The following is a 19,796-nucleotide window of genomic DNA, read 5'->3' as shown; positions in this document are numbered from 1 at the left end:
TAACATGCTGAAAGAATATTACGGTAGTGAATGGCATGGCAGAACAGACAAAGGTCCACAACAAAATAAATAAAGTACTTTTTTTTACTATAAAACAATTTTTCAACTTCATTCAGATTCTTTTGGATTTTACAAAATTCATTAGCATTTAGTATACATGATATAGTAAATTGTTCACAGTAAAAAAATTTTTCACCTTTGTAAAATTAAGTTAACTGTAAATTTTTATTGCTTTTTTGAAGGTGTATCATAAAAATTTCCTTGTGTAACCTCTATAAAAATTTATCTTTGTTTATTTGAGACAATTTATGCCCATGTTCCACTACACGTACATACAGTCATTGCATTTGGTGTATTGCAGCAAATTTAAACTCAAGGTACACCAGTTGTTGCTATTTGTAAAAAATCAGATTAGTATCCATAATTGCAGTTTTTTCTGACTCATCGTGGTCACTCACTAGCAGTAAGGGCCCTGGAGAAAAGGATAGAGAAAGAGACAAAAAGAAAGACACCAAAGAGCTCAGGGTCAAACAATTTTGTCGGGTCCACTCCCAGTTATTTAAAAAAAAAAATCGAAAAAACTATTTAAACCAATTTTGAAAATGTAAATGTGACCTGCAAAAAAATTGCATAACATTGAAGGTGTCCAATCCATTAAATTGGCAAGAGACTTAATTTTTTTATCAGGTAAGACTAAACATTTAAAAAATTCTTGAAACTCAACCCCCTGGTGCCCAGGCCCCGGGAATATGCCCCAACCCTTCTTGACAACCATCCTGGAAGTCAATTTTCAAGGTTTTCGAAGCTGGGTGGAACACTCAGAATATATTCTGTAGCCTCACTTTCGAAATATTCTTTCCTTATAAAAATCTGTACTTGGCAAAAAAACCAAATCAAAATGTGGCAGGTTTAGCAACCAAACCAAACAGTGCATGAATGTAATTTCACCAATTTTTTTGATTTCACGATAGTACAATATTATTCAGTATAACAAAACTAAAAATTATTTTTTTAAAAAAAAAGCAATGCTTTGAGTGCCGATTCAAAGACGTCGGGAACGAGCAAGTTTACCTTCGGCTGAGACGCTGGGTAGGAGTAGAGCTTGACCTTCCCGAAGTCGTCTGCCGTGGCGAGCAGCTTGCCGTCGCGGGAGCGGTCACACTGGTTCACGTCCGTGCCGTCCGCGCCCTCGGGCCAGATGCCGATGGTCGCAAAGGTCAGCGTGCACGTGTTGGTGTCCCACTCGACGTCGCGCATGTCCGACGACTGAGGGATCTGGCGGCACAGGCTCGCGTTCCCTGCGCGCCACACAAGTCTTGTCAGCACGGTCCCCGGAGAAGCGGGACGTAGTGATGGGTCAAACACCAACTTTCTCTCATTTCAATCCCAATGAGCACCTCGAATATACCCCTCAAATCTGAACCCAGGTGTCCAAGGGACAAAAATAAAATAATTTACAATAAATTAAAAATATTAACCATAATGTTGAAACATTCTACCCTTAAATGGTTGTTTCACAAACTAAGTTTCCAGAATTAATACATATTGTAATTTCAATTGTATATAAATACATGTTAAAAGTATACATCTTGGGGAATGGCAACAGGGTAGGCATAAAGGAATACTTCAGAGGTTTTCAGTGTTGAATTTTTAAATTTACTTATTACCTCTAAAATTTTTCTTGAATTCTATTTCCTCCAAAACTGAATCCTTCGACTAGGTACTAAGGATTTGATTGGTCCATCCCTATTACTAATGTTACATGCAGTTTGCACTCGACGTCAAAATCTTAAACACAGAAGGCCATATTTCAGGTATCTAGATAATGTACTAATCCAATTTTTAAAAAAATTTCATCAATTTAATATGTAGAAGTTTGGACGTGTAAATAGTGTGTGTTAATTATAGTTATAGTGTTAAGAGATGTTTGGAAACTTCCTACACTGCTGACAACTTTTTAAGTTGGCTGCCTGCAAAGGTGGGCAACCGTGTAGCTTGTTACGTTGTATGTTTTTGCCCGGCTAAGCACACATAGAAACGTAACAAAACAAACAATGTTCCTGAGGAATTTTTCATTACTATGGTTCTGCGTTATTTGGAAATAAAAGAGTTTATTAAATTATCTTTGTTTATTTCTTTTAAAAAAATGTTTTTTCTCATTGTTACATGGCCTCAATACACAATTTTACAAATGAATTTAGTTAGAAAAACTTTGTTACTTGCACAGTTCTTGTCTTTTCTTATACGAATTTTAACGATGTCTTTGAATTTAGATAGGATGAGGTCCAAATACATACCACAGCACCATACATCTTGCCGTTGATGGTCGAGGAGTCTTGTCACTCGCCAAAGAAGAAAAAAAAAACTTAGTAATGTCCCTTGGTTGATTACCTAACTCAAGGTACCGTCGATCGCGGACCGAAATCACACGAGTCGGGCCGATGCCGACGCCTAGGGCCTAAATTTCTAATACATTTGTCCGAAAAAAATGAACTTAGTTAAAAAAAATACGGCCTGGCCCCAGCCCCTAGGCGTTAAATTGTCCCTTAGTAATTTTTCATTTGTCTTGCGACTTGCCGACGACGCGACCGAGTTCGGCGACGATCGAGCAACAAGTGACCTGGTCGACGAGATTACCTTCCCTTGTAAAGGTGAAAAAAAGGGAGGCAACCCCGTGGGCCAACTGACCAATCAGCGTACATAATTCCAAAACATGACCATATAAGGAAATTTGTACGGGCACATCTCTTGACGCCAGGGCTCGCCCTGATTGGCTGGCTAGTGGTAGCCTCCAGAGACCCTTCCAGACGGTCGCTACAGCTGTGCGTACAACGTGACGCGTAAATCCCCAACACGCATTTACAAAGTGAAAAATAGCTTTCTGGCGCCAGAGTGTCGCGCCTGTACGCTCTTCCTTCTGTACCTTCCAGACTATTCTCAAGATATTACACTAGCAATATCCAATAGAATTTAAAATTACCCCAAAAAATCCAAATACAATGTTAAAAAATAAGGAAACAAAGTTGAAATTCATACCATATTAGAAACTTTTGTTTAAAAATGATGTCCTGTAAAATTATAATCTATACTGCTTTAATTACTGACATTAATTATCAAATATCAAAATCATTTATTATGAACTGGAGTTAACCCTCAAATTAATAATTAAGTATCTCAAGGAAATAAGTATTTTAAGGCTTTCCATGAAATTTAACCAAAGTAATTAATAACAATTCTTAACAACTCTGAACTATCCTTATCTACATATTAAATAATTACTATCTTTCATATCAAAGTTATTCTTAATCAATATTCTTGACCCAAAAAAAAATATATATGTATATAACAAATCCTCATTGTGCAATGCTACAAGCTTGGTTGGTAAGTTGTGCTATATGGTTTACGCTTGCTGCCAATGGCATTGTTCGTAAGTGAATTGTTATTTTTTTTTTAGTTTTATATTAATTTTACAGTCTTTTACCTATCCAGATAAAACAACAGATATGCAAGCAAATTTTATGTATAGAAAAAAAAACTTCAATAAACACATGTCAGTTATGAATGGATGAATGATTGAATTAGATCCAAAGGTCTCTTCGAAATCAAGGTCATTAGCATTACACTATGGGGGTAACGAGATAAGAATGGAGCAGAGCCGGAACGTATCGGTGAGGTAAACCTAAGTACCCAGAGAAAACTCATCAGCCCACAGCAATGTGAGTCTTATTTCCTGCTTTGGACTCCGCCAGGGATGGAAGACTGATCATCTCTACTGGAGGCGTGTGATCTAATCACTAGTTTTTTGATGCAAAGCAAATATCAAACTGAATTTTTAAAAATATTTGTGAAGTCAAATCGAATTGTAATTATTCAATAATCAATCACAAACTACACACATTATTTTAAGTTAAGTTTTAATCAAAATCGCAGATTATCTGTTGCATATAAAATATATGTATGTATCTACTGTTGCAAAAAAACAAATCCAAATTGCTCAATGAATCTTCTTATTACAGATTTTTTTTAACGAGTCCCACTTGTTTTATCTAATGGATTATCAAAAAAATATTTTATTTGATATGTCAAATATAATTACCAATTATTCAGAATATTGAATTTGCCTACTGAAAAGGATGACTACAAAATTTAAAAATAAATAAATGTATTATTCATGCACACTGACAAAAGACTTTAGGCATATTTTTTTTCATTAACATCAACAGAAATGTAACCCTAAAGGTTGCGTGAAATTTTCACAGGAGGTACAATATATTCACAGTCTGAATGTTTGTACTTCCAAAGCACTGTAGCCAGGCAGTAGTGTACTCACAGTAAAGCAGTTCGTAGTCTCCGGAGTTGCTCTGAATGAACTGGCCATCCACAGACCAGTCGAGATGGGTTATGAAGCTGGAATGTCCCTGCACACATAATTCACTGCACTAATTTCCTTGGTCATCTTGCGTAACAAATTACAATATGGTAGTATTTTTGTTATGCAAAAACAAATTTACTCTCTATTGTATTCATTATAAAAACAAAACCTTCAAAAAGTTATGATTTAATTTTTTTAACTTCTTTAAAAGTTATAAAACAAAATATTATTGATAACACAATAACACTTAGAACTATCATTCATATTTATTATCACTGAACGACATAATGCTTCTGTACAATAAACACAGTTAAAGGACTTAAACTTGCAGACTTTCATACTAGTGATAAGTGGCTTTTTCATTAAATAGGTTTGCTTGTTTTTAGTGATGGGTTGAATCCCAATCTCCTCAAATCCGAAACTCGAATTTAAATCCTAAAGATCACTTCGAATATACCCCTTGAATCCAAATATATGTCTCAGGGGTCCAAAATAAAATAATGTATAATAAATGAGTTGAAACACATAACTCTTCTAAATGTTTTCTTCATGATCTATGTTCCCAGAATCAATAAATACTATAATTTTTTTTGTGTTAAAAGTAAACTCTACTGAGGAATGTTAATAGGATAGGGACGAAGAAAAAAAAATTGACCTAGTAAACTTGAGATGTTATCAGTGTTAAATTTTTTAATTTACTTTATTTCCTCTAATATTGTTTTTTTTTTCCCCAAATCTTTTTTTCACTCGTATATTGAATCGTTCGAATACTAAGTATCTGATGGTTTTTAAGGATTTGATTGGTCCATTCTTGGTTTTTTTTAATGTTTACTTTTTGGTGAATAGAAAATAAATCTTGTAAAGCCTGCAATTGCATAAAGCATGCAGTTGTGGTGAGTGCTGTATGTGGGTCTGTGTGCCAGGGACTCATGGCCAGGTCAGTACATGAGTAGCAGCCTTTCGTCCAAGGATACCTCTTGAAGTGGACCCAGTGACCAACCAGAGCAGTCGTGTCAAGTGTTGGAGCTACGAAACATGCAACCAGTGACTCTGTAAGTGCCTTCCAACAGTTTGCTTGAAACTGAAGTCTGAATAGAAAACCAGTAGAAAAAATTTTTTGTGTCGTGTCGACTATGTTTTTCACATATCACCCAACCTCCCAATCAAAAGAACACTGAGTTTCCCACAACACATCTCACTATATAATTTTGTACAAGAATTTACAAGTATAAAAATCCACACAAGTGATTGGAATACTAGTTAAATTAAAAAATACAGGTACCATAAGAATGACTAAAAAATAAGCCTACAAGCTGTGACAATTTTTTTTAGCAAAGAGAGAAACAGAACCAACAAAAATCTGGAACTATTTATCATGCAGTAAGACATACTTCTGCTTACAAAATGATTAAAGATTCAAGCAAGTCATGCAACTCAAAACCATTTCCATTTCAACCCCTAAATGCAAAAATTGTGTAGGTACCAATTGGATTGTATGAAGATTATGTATTAAAAGATTAAAACACTATTACTCTCCTGTGAAAAAAAAAAAAAAAAAATATTAGACTTTGTATTTGTAAATAATCAGTTCATAGTTTTATAAGTCGACATGTTCCAAATTAAATTATTATACCCAACCATGTGGATACAAAATATTAATCAGACAACATTAGATGAAACCACAGGAACGACTTGGCTAACACAGTTTAAATTGTTCCTTTAATGTACTAAATTATCAGAAAGTACCTAAATATACAATGCAAAAGAGGAATAAAAGAATCCGAGCAAGATTTAAGAATTCAAATGGCATTTGCTATTCTTACTAGTACAGCATGTATTTTAAAATTAAGGCAGCTGTCGAGTACCAAAATGTAGACAATTGTTTATAAGTTTTGTTGGCATGCAGAAATGACAGGAATACTGCCAGGAACAATGTTGCATCCCTGGGGTTGGGAGGCACTACGAGGGTGAGCGATGTACTACAGCTACAATGCTGTGCACTCTATGCAAACCACCTACATAATTACTGTGCCGAATGGGGAAACCTACCAACAGGGCAATGTACGACGACGTCACACTTCTCCTACGTTTCCTCGGTGGCTGACCAGCATGGAAACATACATTTTAGCAGAGCTATTACAGTGACATCGTATTACAACGTACTTGAAAAATCCCACCTATTTGGTACTTATTAATGAAAGTACTTTATACTGAACTGTTACTAAATGTAAAACATATTGGTGGGACCTAAAAATATATACTATAAAGTATAAAGTGAGAAATCCTTTATAGTGAGGTACTTTGTAATGAGGTTCCACTGTATGCTACAGAACAATTTGCTGTACACCATATGGGTACAATGAAGGATTCTTTTGAGTTCCTAAAATTCCTCATTATTCACAATGTTTAAAAAATTAAATTCCTGAAGTACATATTTTATTTTTAAATGATAAGTGTACAGCTGCATATTCCTTCCTTGACCACAAATAATATTTGTACAGAACATACATTATATCGCTTCGAGGCTTGTTTCCCAGATCTTAAAGTTGATCTTCGCATGAATTATCATTTCGCATTTTTAGTAAACAAAGTTTTTTCAAGGAAAATGTATTAAAATAAGCATAAATAAAATCAAGTTCTCCATATAAAAATTTCTTCTTCCAAATAAGCTATAAAAAATTAATTTGAAACAATAAAAATTGAAACCATGGCTAGTTGAATCCTATGGGAAAATTACATGTATGTATATATAATGGCAAAACCACTTTTAGTACCATTAACTACGTACTTTTTTTTAAGTTTAATTTAAAATAAATCCTAACAAATAGCAAATAGGTTAAATTTGCGAGGTTATAATTCAGGGCTTAAAGTAAGCATTATCTATTTAAGTAATTTTATAAATCTTCTTAAAATTAAAATAAAAAATTCTATGCCACTCTTTATAAGTAGTGCACTTCTCTTTGTGTTTAGAAGGTATCAATTTGACGAAAGCATCGCAGGGAAATAACCATCGCAGATGGTAATCAGCTATGATTCCTTAGTTCCTTTGCTCACCGAACAGCGGCCAACACGGCTGTACTTGCGAGCCTCCTCGCTCACTTGGTACACGTATATGTTGTTGTCTCTCGACCCGAGGGCCAGTAGTGCCCCATCAGGCGAGAACCTCACCACCTGAAATACCAAACAAGTCGTAAACAACCTACGTGGTTGATATTTTATTTATACACTTGTTTATCAGTTGTAACATGTCTAGTACAGCAGTGAGCTGTAATCAACAAAACCAAGGACAAAACTGAGAAAAAAATTACAAACAGGAAAAAACAAAGACAAAACAATAAAAAAAGGACAAAAAATACATACAACATAAAGTAAATAATTAAGACAATATGAAATACAATACAATATAATATATCTAATTATTTAACAACTATAGATAACAACAGTAAACATTAAGTTACAAACAGATACCACAACAGAAGAAAAAAATATAAATTAATTGATTAATAATTGTTTTTTTATCTACATATAAATTTTTATATTACAATTTAGGAATAATATTTATATTTTTAAATTTTTAAATCTAAAGAAGATTATTATATGTATGTGAGGAATGTATGTACACAGACTCCTTTCTATAATAATGGAAAAATACTATCAAGTATGTTAAAATGATTCCGAATCTATATAACATGTATTATCTTTACTTATAGTTCACAATAAAGGATGATAGCATCTATTAAATGTAGGAACATTAATACCAGGCATATGTATTAGGCATGTGCCAAAACAATAAAGGATGCACAAAATGTATAAGGTTACTTTATTTTACTCAAGTACAACATAAAATATTTTGCTGTAGCACTCAAACATTAAATGTGTGACGGCAATACCACACATGATTATTCATGGTGGCCACTCACAGTCACCAAAAATATTCCCTGATTTTTCCATGATTTCCCTGATTAAAAATTCAAAATTTCCCTGATATTTACAATTACAAAAAAAAAAATACTTTTGATGAAATAATATTGAAAGAGATTACTCACATTTTAGCACCCTTCCGTATTTTCTTCATTATATACATACAGAAGTTCGTTAAACAACATAATACATTTTAAATATGTCACTTTACATTATAGCGTCCCTTTCAATGACCTGCGGTCTGTGTTTTGTTTTATGTCTAGAGAAAGGAAAAATTCGCGAATTCATTTCGCGATAGGCTAAAATACAAATAGTTATACCTCAGTGCTGCCTCTGCTATTGGCTCACAACTCACCTGGATGACTCTGGGCCAATGAGAAATACCCGACCAAAGCTTTATCGAATCTCAGGCTGCTACGTTGGGACGTCTCACAAGACAGCAGCCAATGAGTGGGTGGCATTTGACCGAGAGTACGCAGAACTATGGAGTTCATCCTACAGGTCATTGAACCCGCGAATTTTCCCTGTCCCTAGTAATGGGGTATTTCAGTGGCGAGCGCTCAAACATTTTTTCACACAACTTTTGATAACTGTTCTTACATTCAATTTTGAAGTGTAACATTTCTAGTAGTGAAATATTCTTAGTCTTAGTACTCTCAAAAAGGGATATCAGTAGAGTGCAAATTTTACCTTGTGTTTGATTTAAAAATGAAACAACTAACGGATAAATCTTCACTGCATTACAATCAGTACTCCCATCTGTAGCTAAAGCAAATGGTCCACTTACTAAAGATACAACAGTTTCAATTTAAGTTTCACCAGCCATATACTCCACTAAGGCAGATGTTTTTGCTCTCGCACAGCTGTATTTCTTTGCAATTTTTGAGTCCGGAAACATAGCTCTATACAAATTACCCGAATGATTGGCTACTCCTATAGGTGAATTGTGTTCTACCAAAAAAAACTTGTAAACAATAACTCTGCGTTTGTTACTTTTGTTTCTTCAGATGTAGCGAAAAATGATGATATAGATTTATTTCTCATCACGGGTTTAAAATGTTTTGCATGATTCTTTGATTCAATATGCCGTCTTCAGTCACCCCGTCCACCATGCGCATTCGAAAAGTCACACGTGCATACATTACAAAATGAGTGTCGTTCCAAAACATTTGAAGATGACAAGCATGGCCATTCTTTGGAATAGTTTGGTCGAATGTTCTGAAGAATAACGTTCTTTTTTTTTGCCCCAGATACACATTGTTCTGTCACACGCTTCATTTCTACAACCGGCACTGAAGAAAACAACACTATCGAACAACATAAAAAGGTTTCACGTCTGTAGACACGGCAAAAACACTTTGATGAAAAAAATGGCTTTCAAGAAAGTAATTAACACAACACAGGTTAGCCAAAGTACCGTACAAAAATTATCGTGATGTACGTAGCAAACAAACGAAAAGTCCGAGAATATGTACTAGTTGCATCGTACAACGGACGTAATACCGTACCATTTCTATTACAAAACACAAGAATTAATCTACTTATTGCGACAGTACATGCGCACATTTATTAGTTCCGTTATCTGCGCAACCACGTGATGTATTTGAACTGCGTTCACGAAACACGCACACCAGAAACGGAATTTTTTTCCGTTACCCAGCAGCACAAAGCCTCGTTTCCGTAATAAACCAGCGATGTTCCGTAATTCTGTGTTAAATCCGTAATAATTACGGAAAATCCGTAATGGTTGGCAGCTCTGCGGAAATATGCATGACAAAAAATATTCCCGGTTTGTTCATTAATGGACTATAAAACAGCGAATTGCACAAAAACTATTTAATTTGGCGACCGATGTCGCCAGATAGCAAGAGTACCCGATAGCACCACTTACCACCATGCCTTTGTAGAACAACTGACTTCCGGAGGAAGCAGGGCAGCCAACTCACAGCAGCCAAGTAGCAGCGCCACTATCGCCAGCAGCGCGGCGCGCGAGATTCAAAACTCAAGTGTGTTGACCAATGCCAACAATGTTTATAATGTCCAAGGTCTATTTACACGGAAACTATACAATATACATAACATACCGCCCACCTTGAAATCACCGATTTCAACAGTCACAGGGGAGCGGGCATAATTTCACTGCTGGCGGTTTGACAGTGCCTGTGACAGTGCGTACAGTGGCCACTCGTGCCACGCCGTCCGTTCCATGATGAAGATCAACAATGCGCCCCAGCGGCCATTGCAGAGGTGGAAGCCTGTCTTCCTTGACCAGCACCATCTGGTTGGGGGCAAGACCTGACGCCCTTTTCTGCCATTTGCTACGTTGTTGCAGCGTGTGCAGGTAATCCCGATGCCAGCGATGCCAGAAATCTTGATGTAGTCGGGATACAAGCTGCCAGCGATGCAAACAGTTCATTTTTACCTGACGTAAATCTGGTTCGGGTATTGTCACTAACGGTTCCAGCGTCAGGAAATGGCCTGGGGTCAGAGGAGTGAAGTCCTTGGGATCCGCACTGAGGGGACACAACGGCCTTGAGTTCAACACTGCTTCAACCTGAGCCAATACTGTGTTTAACTCCTCGTACGTTAGTATCTGCTCTCCTATCACCCTCCTCAAATGGGACTTGAACGACATGACACCCGCTTCCCATAAACCCCCAAAGTGAGGAGCAGCTGGCGGGTTGAAATGCCAAGTCACACCAAGATGTGCGAGCGATGAAGCCACTGTTGTTTGATGGGAAGACGACGTGAGGAGTTGTTGTAGTTCGGAGAGCTGATTTCGTGCCCCAACAAAGTTGGTGCCACAATCGCTGTAGATGTCCGAGGAACGTCCTCGACGTGCAATGAAACGTTTATAGGCAGCCAAAAACACATCTGTCGATAAGTCCGAGGCTAGCTCGATATGTACTGCCTTTGTTGCGCAACAGACAAACACGCATAGATATGCTTTCAGCACAGCAGCCTTGCGAAGACGGGCCATCTTAATCAAGAATGGACCAGCGTAATCAACCCCCGACCTTGAGAACGGTTTTACCTGCTGAACCCGCATAGCTGGAAGGTTTCCCATCAGCGGAGCAACTGATGATGGAGATGCACGAAAACAACGCACACAACGGTGCACAAGGTTGGTGATTGCACGCTTGTCCCCCATAATCCAGAACTTCTCCCTTAGAATGGCCTGGAGTGCTTGTATTCCCGGATGTTGATTAACTTCATGGTAATGACCTATGATCAGTCTTGTCAGGGGATTCGATTTAGGAAGAAGGGCTGGGTGCTTCTGCTCAAAGGGCAGATCCGAATGAGACAGTCTGCCGCCCACCCTAATCACTCCCTTGGAGTCAATGAACGGTAGCAATCTACGAAGTTGTGGGGAGGTGATTTGATCCTTCTTCAAGGCAATTAAATCACTTCGATAGCACATGGACTGAACATAACGTATCCAGAACTCTAGGGCAGTGTTTAGATCCTTCGATGACAGCTCTTCTATGGCCCGTCCTTCCAGTGGATGACGACAATTGTTGATAAATCTGAACAAGCAGGCAGTAACACGCAACAGCCTTGTCAACCGACTGAAACGTTCCAATAATGTGTCCAAGTCCCCAGGGGAGATAAAAGTTCCCAATGCCACTACCTTCCTTTCAAGCAGGATTACGTCAGAAGCCTTAATGCACGGAATACCTTCAGGCCACTGGTCCTCAGCCTTCTTCAGCCATGAAGGGCCAGACCACCACAGAGGATGAGATACAATTTGTGCTGGCAGAAGCCCACGGGATCCACAGTCTGCCGGGTTATGTTCCGAACGAACATGCTTCCACCATTCTGGACGAGTTAGCTCTTGAATGTGACTAACCCGGTTTGCCACAAAGGTCTTTAACTCATGTGGAGAAGAGTTTATCCAGGCAAGAGTTACCTGTGAATCAGTCCAGGCAGTAACCGAACTGAAGTGCAGTGTCGCTCCATAGGCATCAATGACATGGTGAAGCAGGCGAGCCAACAAAAGGGCCCCACATAGTTCTAAGCGAGGCAGCGACTGAACCTTGAGTGGCGCTACCTTCGACTTGGCAATCAGCAAGTGTACCAGAACTGTACCATCAGGGTTGTCAATGCGCAAGTACACAACTGCTGCGTAACCAATTTCGGAGCTGTCCGAAAATCCATGCAACTGGTAGGAACCTCCTGCCTGTCCTCGAATCAGTCGGGGAATGGTAACTGATGACAGTTGTGACAGCTGAGTGTTGAAGTTCTTCCAGTTGCTTAGGATGTCATCCGGTGGTTCAGTATCCCAGCCCAGGTTCCGTGCCCACAAGACTTGGATCAGGTGCTTTGCAAACATACTCAGTGGGGTGAGCCACCCAAGAGGATCAAAAATCCTAGCCAGATTTGACAGGATTGTCCTTTTTGTGGCATTGCCAGAACTAGGCTGTATCTTGTAGGAATATGTGTCCGACACAGGATTCCATTGCAGACCCAAGACCTTAATGACACAATCGTCCGAATCCAATGAAAATGGTTGTGGGATCTCAATATCCTCCACTGGCAACCAATCCAGAAGAGCTTGGTGGTTGCTCATAAATTTGCGCAGCTTGAAGCCTCCTTTTCCTAGGAGTGTTATAAGCTCCCTCTGAATGGCCAAGGCAGAATCAACCGAATTAGATCCAGTGACAACATCGTCAACGTAGACATCTGTAAGTAAGACCTGTGATGCAGTTGGGAAGTGCTCGGTTTCATCCTGTGCCAATTGTTGAAGTGTACGTAATGCGAGAAACGGTGCTGCAGAGACACCATAGGTTACAGTCTTGAGACGATAATCCTTCACAGGTTCAGCATCATTAAACCTCCAAACAATGCGCTGATAATCCTGATGACGAGTGTGTACACCTATCTGTCTGTACATCTGTTTGATGTCACCAGTGAAGACTACTACATGCAGACGAAAACTCAACAATAGGTCAACTATGTCCCGTTGAAGCCGGGTGCCAGTAAAGAGCGCATCGTTCAGCGAAACACCTGAAGAGCTCTTGGCGGATGCATCAAAAACCACCCTCAGTTTTGTAGTTGAACTTTCAGGTTTAACCACACAGTGATGGGGAATATAATACGACTCTGACGGAATCTGTGACTCTGTTACTTCTTCCATGTGACCACTAGCTACATAATCACTCATAAACTCTGAATACATGGCCTTCAATTTGGGATCAGACTTGAGACGATTTTCAAGACGAAGAAATCTGTTAAGAGCCTGCGGCCTTGACGCACCCAATTTCAGAAGAGGTTGCCGAAAGGGCAGTGATACACTGTAACGCCCATCTCCAGACCTCAGATGAGTTTTACTGAACCATTCCTCACATTTGACATCTTCAGGAGACTTGTGTGTTGTCACAGGAAACTCCTCTAATTCCCAGAACCTTTTTACTACCTCATCCAAAGGAGGGTGTGAAGTGAGAAGAGAGATACACAAAGATGTTGCAGTCAATGATGGGACTTGTGTGTCCACCTGTCCCATCAGTATCCACCCAAGCACAGAGTCCAGAGCTACGGGAGAACCGTCAATTTTGGCCCCAGTAAGGAGTATAGGAACTAACTCTGCACCAATTAACAGATCAACAGGACCAGGGGTGTCAAATGCAGGGTCGGCAAGTTTCAAATGTGCCACTGCACCACGGACCCTGGTGCTCAGCTTGGCACTTGGCAAATTGGAGGTGATTCTCGAAATTACAAATACATCTACTGCAAACTGGGGGCTCGTGCTACCAACTGGTGCCATAACAATGGAGGCGCATGACTTGGCCACATTCACTGAAGTGTTAGCTAAACCTTGTACTGGTAGATGAGATCTTCTACGAGTAAGCCTCAATCTTTGCAGACAGCTCTCTGTGACGAAGCTAGCTTGGCTGGCAGTATCCAACAGAGCCCTCACGACCATTGGAGTTCCACTTGAATCAAACACGTGTACCTGTGCTGTTGATAATAACACTGTTCTTGCTTCACTTGGTAGAGCGGCAGCAACTGCAACAGTTGCAGGGTTTGGTTCAATGAGTGTGGTTGAAGCATCCTTGCCCGGACCAGGGTTGATGGCTGTCTGTTGCTCGAAGTGCAACAGAGAATGATGCCTGGATCCACAATAACGACACGATGATGATGAACAATCCTTGGATGCGTGAGATGGTGACAAGCAATTCAGGCATAATTTGTGCTCCTTAGCTATCTTATATCTGTCCTTGGGACTACTCTTGATGAATTTAGGGCACTTAAAAACAACATGGGTACTGTTACAAACGCAACATGATTGTGGAGAGCTGACCAAACTTTTCACAGATTGACGAGCCTGTCTCCAGCTTGGCATTTGGTTCCTTGACTGTGTAGGTCCTGCACCTGGAACATGTGACCGAGAAGCTGTCACAGTTTCCTGGGCCCGACAATGGGTTTCGATAAAGGACAAAAGGTTTTTTACAGTTGGAAGGGCATCGGTTTGAGTAAGCTCCCACTGTGTTTGAAGGACAGAGTCTAACCGCTTGCACAAAATAGGGAGCAAAATCAAGTCCCATTGGTCTACAGGGACATCCAGTGCCCTAAGGGCCAAGAGGTTCTCGTTTACAATGGTTAACAAATTGCGCAGAGCCTTGGGTGAGTCAGACGCAGCCATTGGGGCTTTCAAGAGGGCCTCTACATGGACTGAGACAATTAGCCTCTTATTCTCGTAGCGGCCAACAAGAAGCTTCCACGCGACCTCGTAATTCGCTTCAGAGATCGGCAGAGATTGCACCATTCCAAGTGGTTCCCCATTAAGGGCGGTCTTGAGGTAGGCCAGTTTTTCCACTGATGATATATCAGCATTGTTGGCTACCAGGGTGATAAATAAATTAGAGAAATTAGCCCACTGCTGAGGGCTCCCATCAAACTTGGGAAGAGAGATTTTTGGAAGAGCCACACGAGATTTGCTCACCTGAGTAGTGGGTGTGCCTGGTGATACTACCTTGACCTCCTCAATGGCTTCCAATGTTGACATCACTTCAAAATATTTTTCTTCAAAGTCAGCCAAGCGTGCGGTGTGCGCCTCAGCATCGAATCCATTTTCGGTCGTTGCGGTTGTTTCAACGATGACGAAGTCCGTTTCGAACCTTTCTCGGACGCAGTGAAGGTCGCGCGCTGTGGCGCGAAACAAATTTATTTTTGAGCTATCACTGGGAACCATCTGCGCGAGATCAAAGGCTCGCTTAATACGACCTTCAGCAAGACGGATGCGCACCAGCGCCGACTGCCCTTCAGCCATGGTGATTGACTACCAAAGGGTTCAACGATCGTTTTCAAATGAAACGGAAGACATAACCTCAACCTAGAGGTTAGAGTCGTCGAACGAACTAGTTAAAACGTTTCAACCACAGCCGAGACACTGATCGCTGCTCCCGCCAACCAAAACGAGCACTTCAGAGTCACAAACTGTTAGTCAATGTGCGAGAATTCACTTCACACGAGGCTAACAACGCCGCGATAGCACGAACGAAAATTATACAAAAAAACGAACGAAAATACCGGAACTAGATCCGGCCCGGAGGACCAAAAATGTTCATTAATGGACTATAAAACAGCGAATTGCACAAAAACTATTTAATTTGGCGACCGATGTCGCCAGATAGCAAGAGTACCCGATAGCACCACTTACCACCATGCCTTTGTAGAACAACTGACTTCCGGAGGAAGCAGGGCAGCCAACTCACAGCAGCCAAGTAGCAGCGCCACTATCGCCAGCAGCGCGGCGCGCGAGATTCAAAACTCAAGTGTGTTGACCAATGCCAACAATGTTTATAATGTCCAAGGTCTATTTACACGGAAACTATACAATATACATAACACGGTTATTAAAAAAATTCCCTGATATTTCCCTGATAATTCCCGATCAACGTGATTTCCCTGATAAATCCCGGTTTTCCCGGTGAGTGGCCACCCTGTTATTATGAGCGAATCCATTAGGATTCCTGGTTACTGATCTGAATTCTCATGCCCCTCACAATACTGAACACTATTATTTCACTGTGATGGAATAAAATGGAACATGTTAATTCTTAATCACTAAAGTGAAACCCTGTCAAAAAATGCTCCTCCTTTATCAGTTCAAAAATTAGCACTCTACCTATAACTATAAGCATTATGCTAGTTTAACCTTTCACAGTGAAAGGTTTTAATCCAGCATGTTCTGCTGTGCGGCACCAATCAAACCGACTGAAACAATATTTTTTTTTTGGTGGATTCCAGCTGTTGACTTTGGTCACCCAAGTTGCATCACGGCATTGCCGATGTTCATCATTACTGTCGCTTGCCATTTCAGTACACCAATTCCTATTTTTTTTTTTTTTTTTTTTACCAGGATACACTTGATAGTAGATCTGCGCAATTCATTTTTGAAGACGACCAAAGTACATTTATATATGCACGTTTTCTTTCTAAAGAACAGCTTATTACAACCAGTTTTAAAAATAATCTTATTGTACATTAAGTTTTATTCTGTATTCTCATTAAAACTATACTGATGTTCAATAATTCTGCAAAATCATTCATCAGTAGGAACAAGTTATATGGTGAACTGCAATAAAACCAAAACACTGGAAACTGTGTCAATGCACCATATAACACTGAAATATAACTAAAATCATAACATTAATCAATATTATTAATAAAATTTAACTGAAATAAACTAATCTTTTAATAAATTCAATTAATGAAATTAATTTAGCACTAAGCTTGCACCAAAAAAATGTATTAAACAAATTAGAATTTTTTTTTAGTTTTTTTAACCTTGTTTTACAATTGTTATTAGTACCTCATTTTAGCACTATTGCATTGGAACACTTTTCAAACATAAACATGCACATTTATTTTTACTCCGAGTAGTAAAACATGCTTATCAAAAATTATATTGAAAAAGTGCTCAAATATAGTAGCTGAAACCATGTGTCTTTTTTTTTTTTTTTTTTAGTAATATGATACAATTATGAAGAATAAGATTTAACAAAATAAAACCACATTAGTCTTGTCCCTATCAATCACTCATGGCCTTGGTCCTGAATGAGCCGGATTAAAGCCCTTTCACTGAAACACAATTTCCCTGGTTAGCAAGTTCATGATTTTTTTATTGTTTAGAAACCTCTTAAAAAAATTTTTCAAAACAATATTGTTCTATACATTCTTTAAATGATTCATTGAATGGGGAATTTTTATTTAATACTATTTCTTGTACATACACCATTGCCATTTTGCACTGTTTGTCATGGAAATATCAAGAACGCAAATTAAGAAATAGAAAATAAAAATGAAAACATAAACCCACAAGAGAACAAGCCTAAATCAGTTTATGTCAAACAGATAAACCCAGCGATGTACCTAACAGGTATAAGGACAAAACAGCGATGACAGCACAGACGAACACATTCAAACTTAAACATCACACAGCACAAGAATTCTATGGAAGGAATTTAGTCATGAAAAAAAATAACAACAGCACAGACAGAACACAGTGGGCTAACGACGACGTGACAGTTCCGACAACGACAGTAAATGTAGTCAGACAACAAAACCTGATTTAGATTTCTTCTCCATGGGTTTATTTCTTAATTTGCATTCTTGAATTTTTTTTTTCCATGACAAACAGTGCAAAATGGAAATGTCCAAGAAATTGTATCGAATCAACGTTGTTCAATTCAACTGGAATTCTCGAGCAGAGGATCACGCGTGCGGCACGGCTGCCAGTACCTGGATTGGCTCCGCCCCGTCGGTGTGCATGGAGTAAACCTCTCTGGTCTCGGAGTCCATGACCAGCCAGTGGCCGGTCGTGCAGCCCACGACGATCACCGAGCCGTCCACCGAGAACGCTGCGGACTGGGCTTGCTCCTGCGAGACATGCGCTCTGTCACTTAACCATCAGCAGAAATGAATACAACAGTCTAGGGACGATTCCCGACTACGTACCCAAAAACTGAACCACTTTACCTACTTTAATGGATTCGTAACATTTAGAATCCTAATAATGTCAGCACTGAACCAGGTTAAACCTTTACACTTTCCGCTTAGGTTAATTACCTAATTTACAGGCCTTGAAATATCTTATATTTTCAAAAGAAAAAAAAACTTTTTTTTCATGTATTAAATTATTAAATATACTAGATACATATAAGGTTTAATTTTATTGTAGTGCCAGTAGTTATTGGTATTACTTACCACTGTGATAAGATATTTTTTTCTACTTTTCTCAAAAGTACTTTTCTGGAAAGCTAAAATAAAGATCCAGAGACAGAATCTGATACAAATTTCACATGCGGGATAATCAAGAAAGACTGCCAGGATTCTAAACTTTAACTGTAAAACTATTTAAATACAAAATAAATTTTTTTGTATGCCACATTTTTAAAGCAGACTAACAAGTATAAAATAATTTTTCCTAGCCCCATACAGATTTATAGCCCCGTACAGATTCCTATCTAACTTCATACATAGTGTCCTGAAGATTTGTGACTGTGAATTTTTAATACCTATGAAAATACACTTAAGAAAAAATAAATACATGGGGCACATGCAACAGATAATTGATGCATTAATAGTAAACTTTCACTAACCATTTTATTGCACTGCAGATGATATGAAATGATGTGTGAGTTTTCTCAAACACAGCTACTCACTACATTTCTATAAATGTATAAATAATGCTCTATTTTATGTATATAATCAGTTACAACAACAAAACTATTTTCAAATTTGAAATTTTAACTGGTTTAAGAAAATACATGATCAGTTTATTTATTTTTTTTTTTTTAAATTTTCTTTCATTACACACCTCTGTTACGGTTCCATGTACGTATATTCTTCCATTTTTTTTATTTTTACTGTATTTTAGATAGATTTTTCTTGGAATTTTGTGTTAACTGTGAAAAATGTTTTTCCCCGTATTAGAAAAACATTTTATATTTGCGAACATTGTGTTATTCGACTCAAAATTCAATGTGAATGGAAAAAAAAAATATTCATAGAAGTCTACATGTGGTTTTGTATTTTTTTTTTTTTTTTCCAGAAAGATTTCCCACTCACATTTACCATATCCTCAATTGGAAAGCAAACAGCGGGAAAAGTGATTCCATCTCCTCCCCTCTCCTCCCAATGAGATTGCGCACAAGCCCGGGAGGGGGGGGGGGGGGGGGGAAGCGCCTTACGGCAATGTCCTTGCTCCAGACGATGGAGTGGCTCATGGAGTCCCAGAGGTGCAGCAGGCGGTCGTGGCCCGCGGTGAGGAACTGCGGCAGCGAGGGGTGCACCGCCAGCCCCCACAGCTCGTCTGTGTGGCCCAGCACGGCGGGGCTCAGCCCCAGGCCCAGGCCGCCCGTCAGCACGCAGTTCCTCGTCGTGCCGACCAGCAGCTGCGACCCGCGCCCCTCCGACACCACCCGTACGCACCCAAAGTGCTCCGCCACCTGCCGACGTGCGTCAGGGAAAATAAACCTTGACAGTTGTCGCTACGGCC

General features: G+C 39.1%; 1 protein-coding gene across 14 annotated transcripts in view; it reads right to left on the bottom strand.

The window, feature by feature from the left end:
- LOC134528262 (echinoderm microtubule-associated protein-like 2) overlaps positions 1-19,796 on the bottom strand; it is a 253,916-nt gene that overhangs the window by 2,107 nt on the left and 232,013 nt on the right. For all 14 annotated transcript variants that reach the window (XM_063361727.1, XM_063361724.1, XM_063361729.1 and 11 more), the window contains 5 exons: positions 19,489-19,746; positions 18,038-18,175; positions 7,427-7,543; positions 4,331-4,418; positions 1,072-1,298 (listed from right to left, as the gene is read on the bottom strand). In XM_063361727.1, the coding sequence (XP_063217797.1) occupies positions 1,072-1,298; positions 4,331-4,418; positions 7,427-7,543; positions 18,038-18,175; positions 19,489-19,746 (828 nt within the window). The remainder of the gene's footprint in view (positions 1-1,071; positions 1,299-4,330; positions 4,419-7,426; positions 7,544-18,037; positions 18,176-19,488; positions 19,747-19,796) is intronic.

This window comes from Bacillus rossius, chromosome 1, assembly GCF_032445375.1.
Source record: "Bacillus rossius redtenbacheri isolate Brsri chromosome 1, Brsri_v3, whole genome shotgun sequence".
NCBI classification, from domain to species: Eukaryota; Metazoa; Arthropoda; class Insecta; order Phasmatodea; family Bacillidae; genus Bacillus; species Bacillus rossius.
This window is presented reverse-complemented; position numbering and strand designations above follow the sequence as displayed.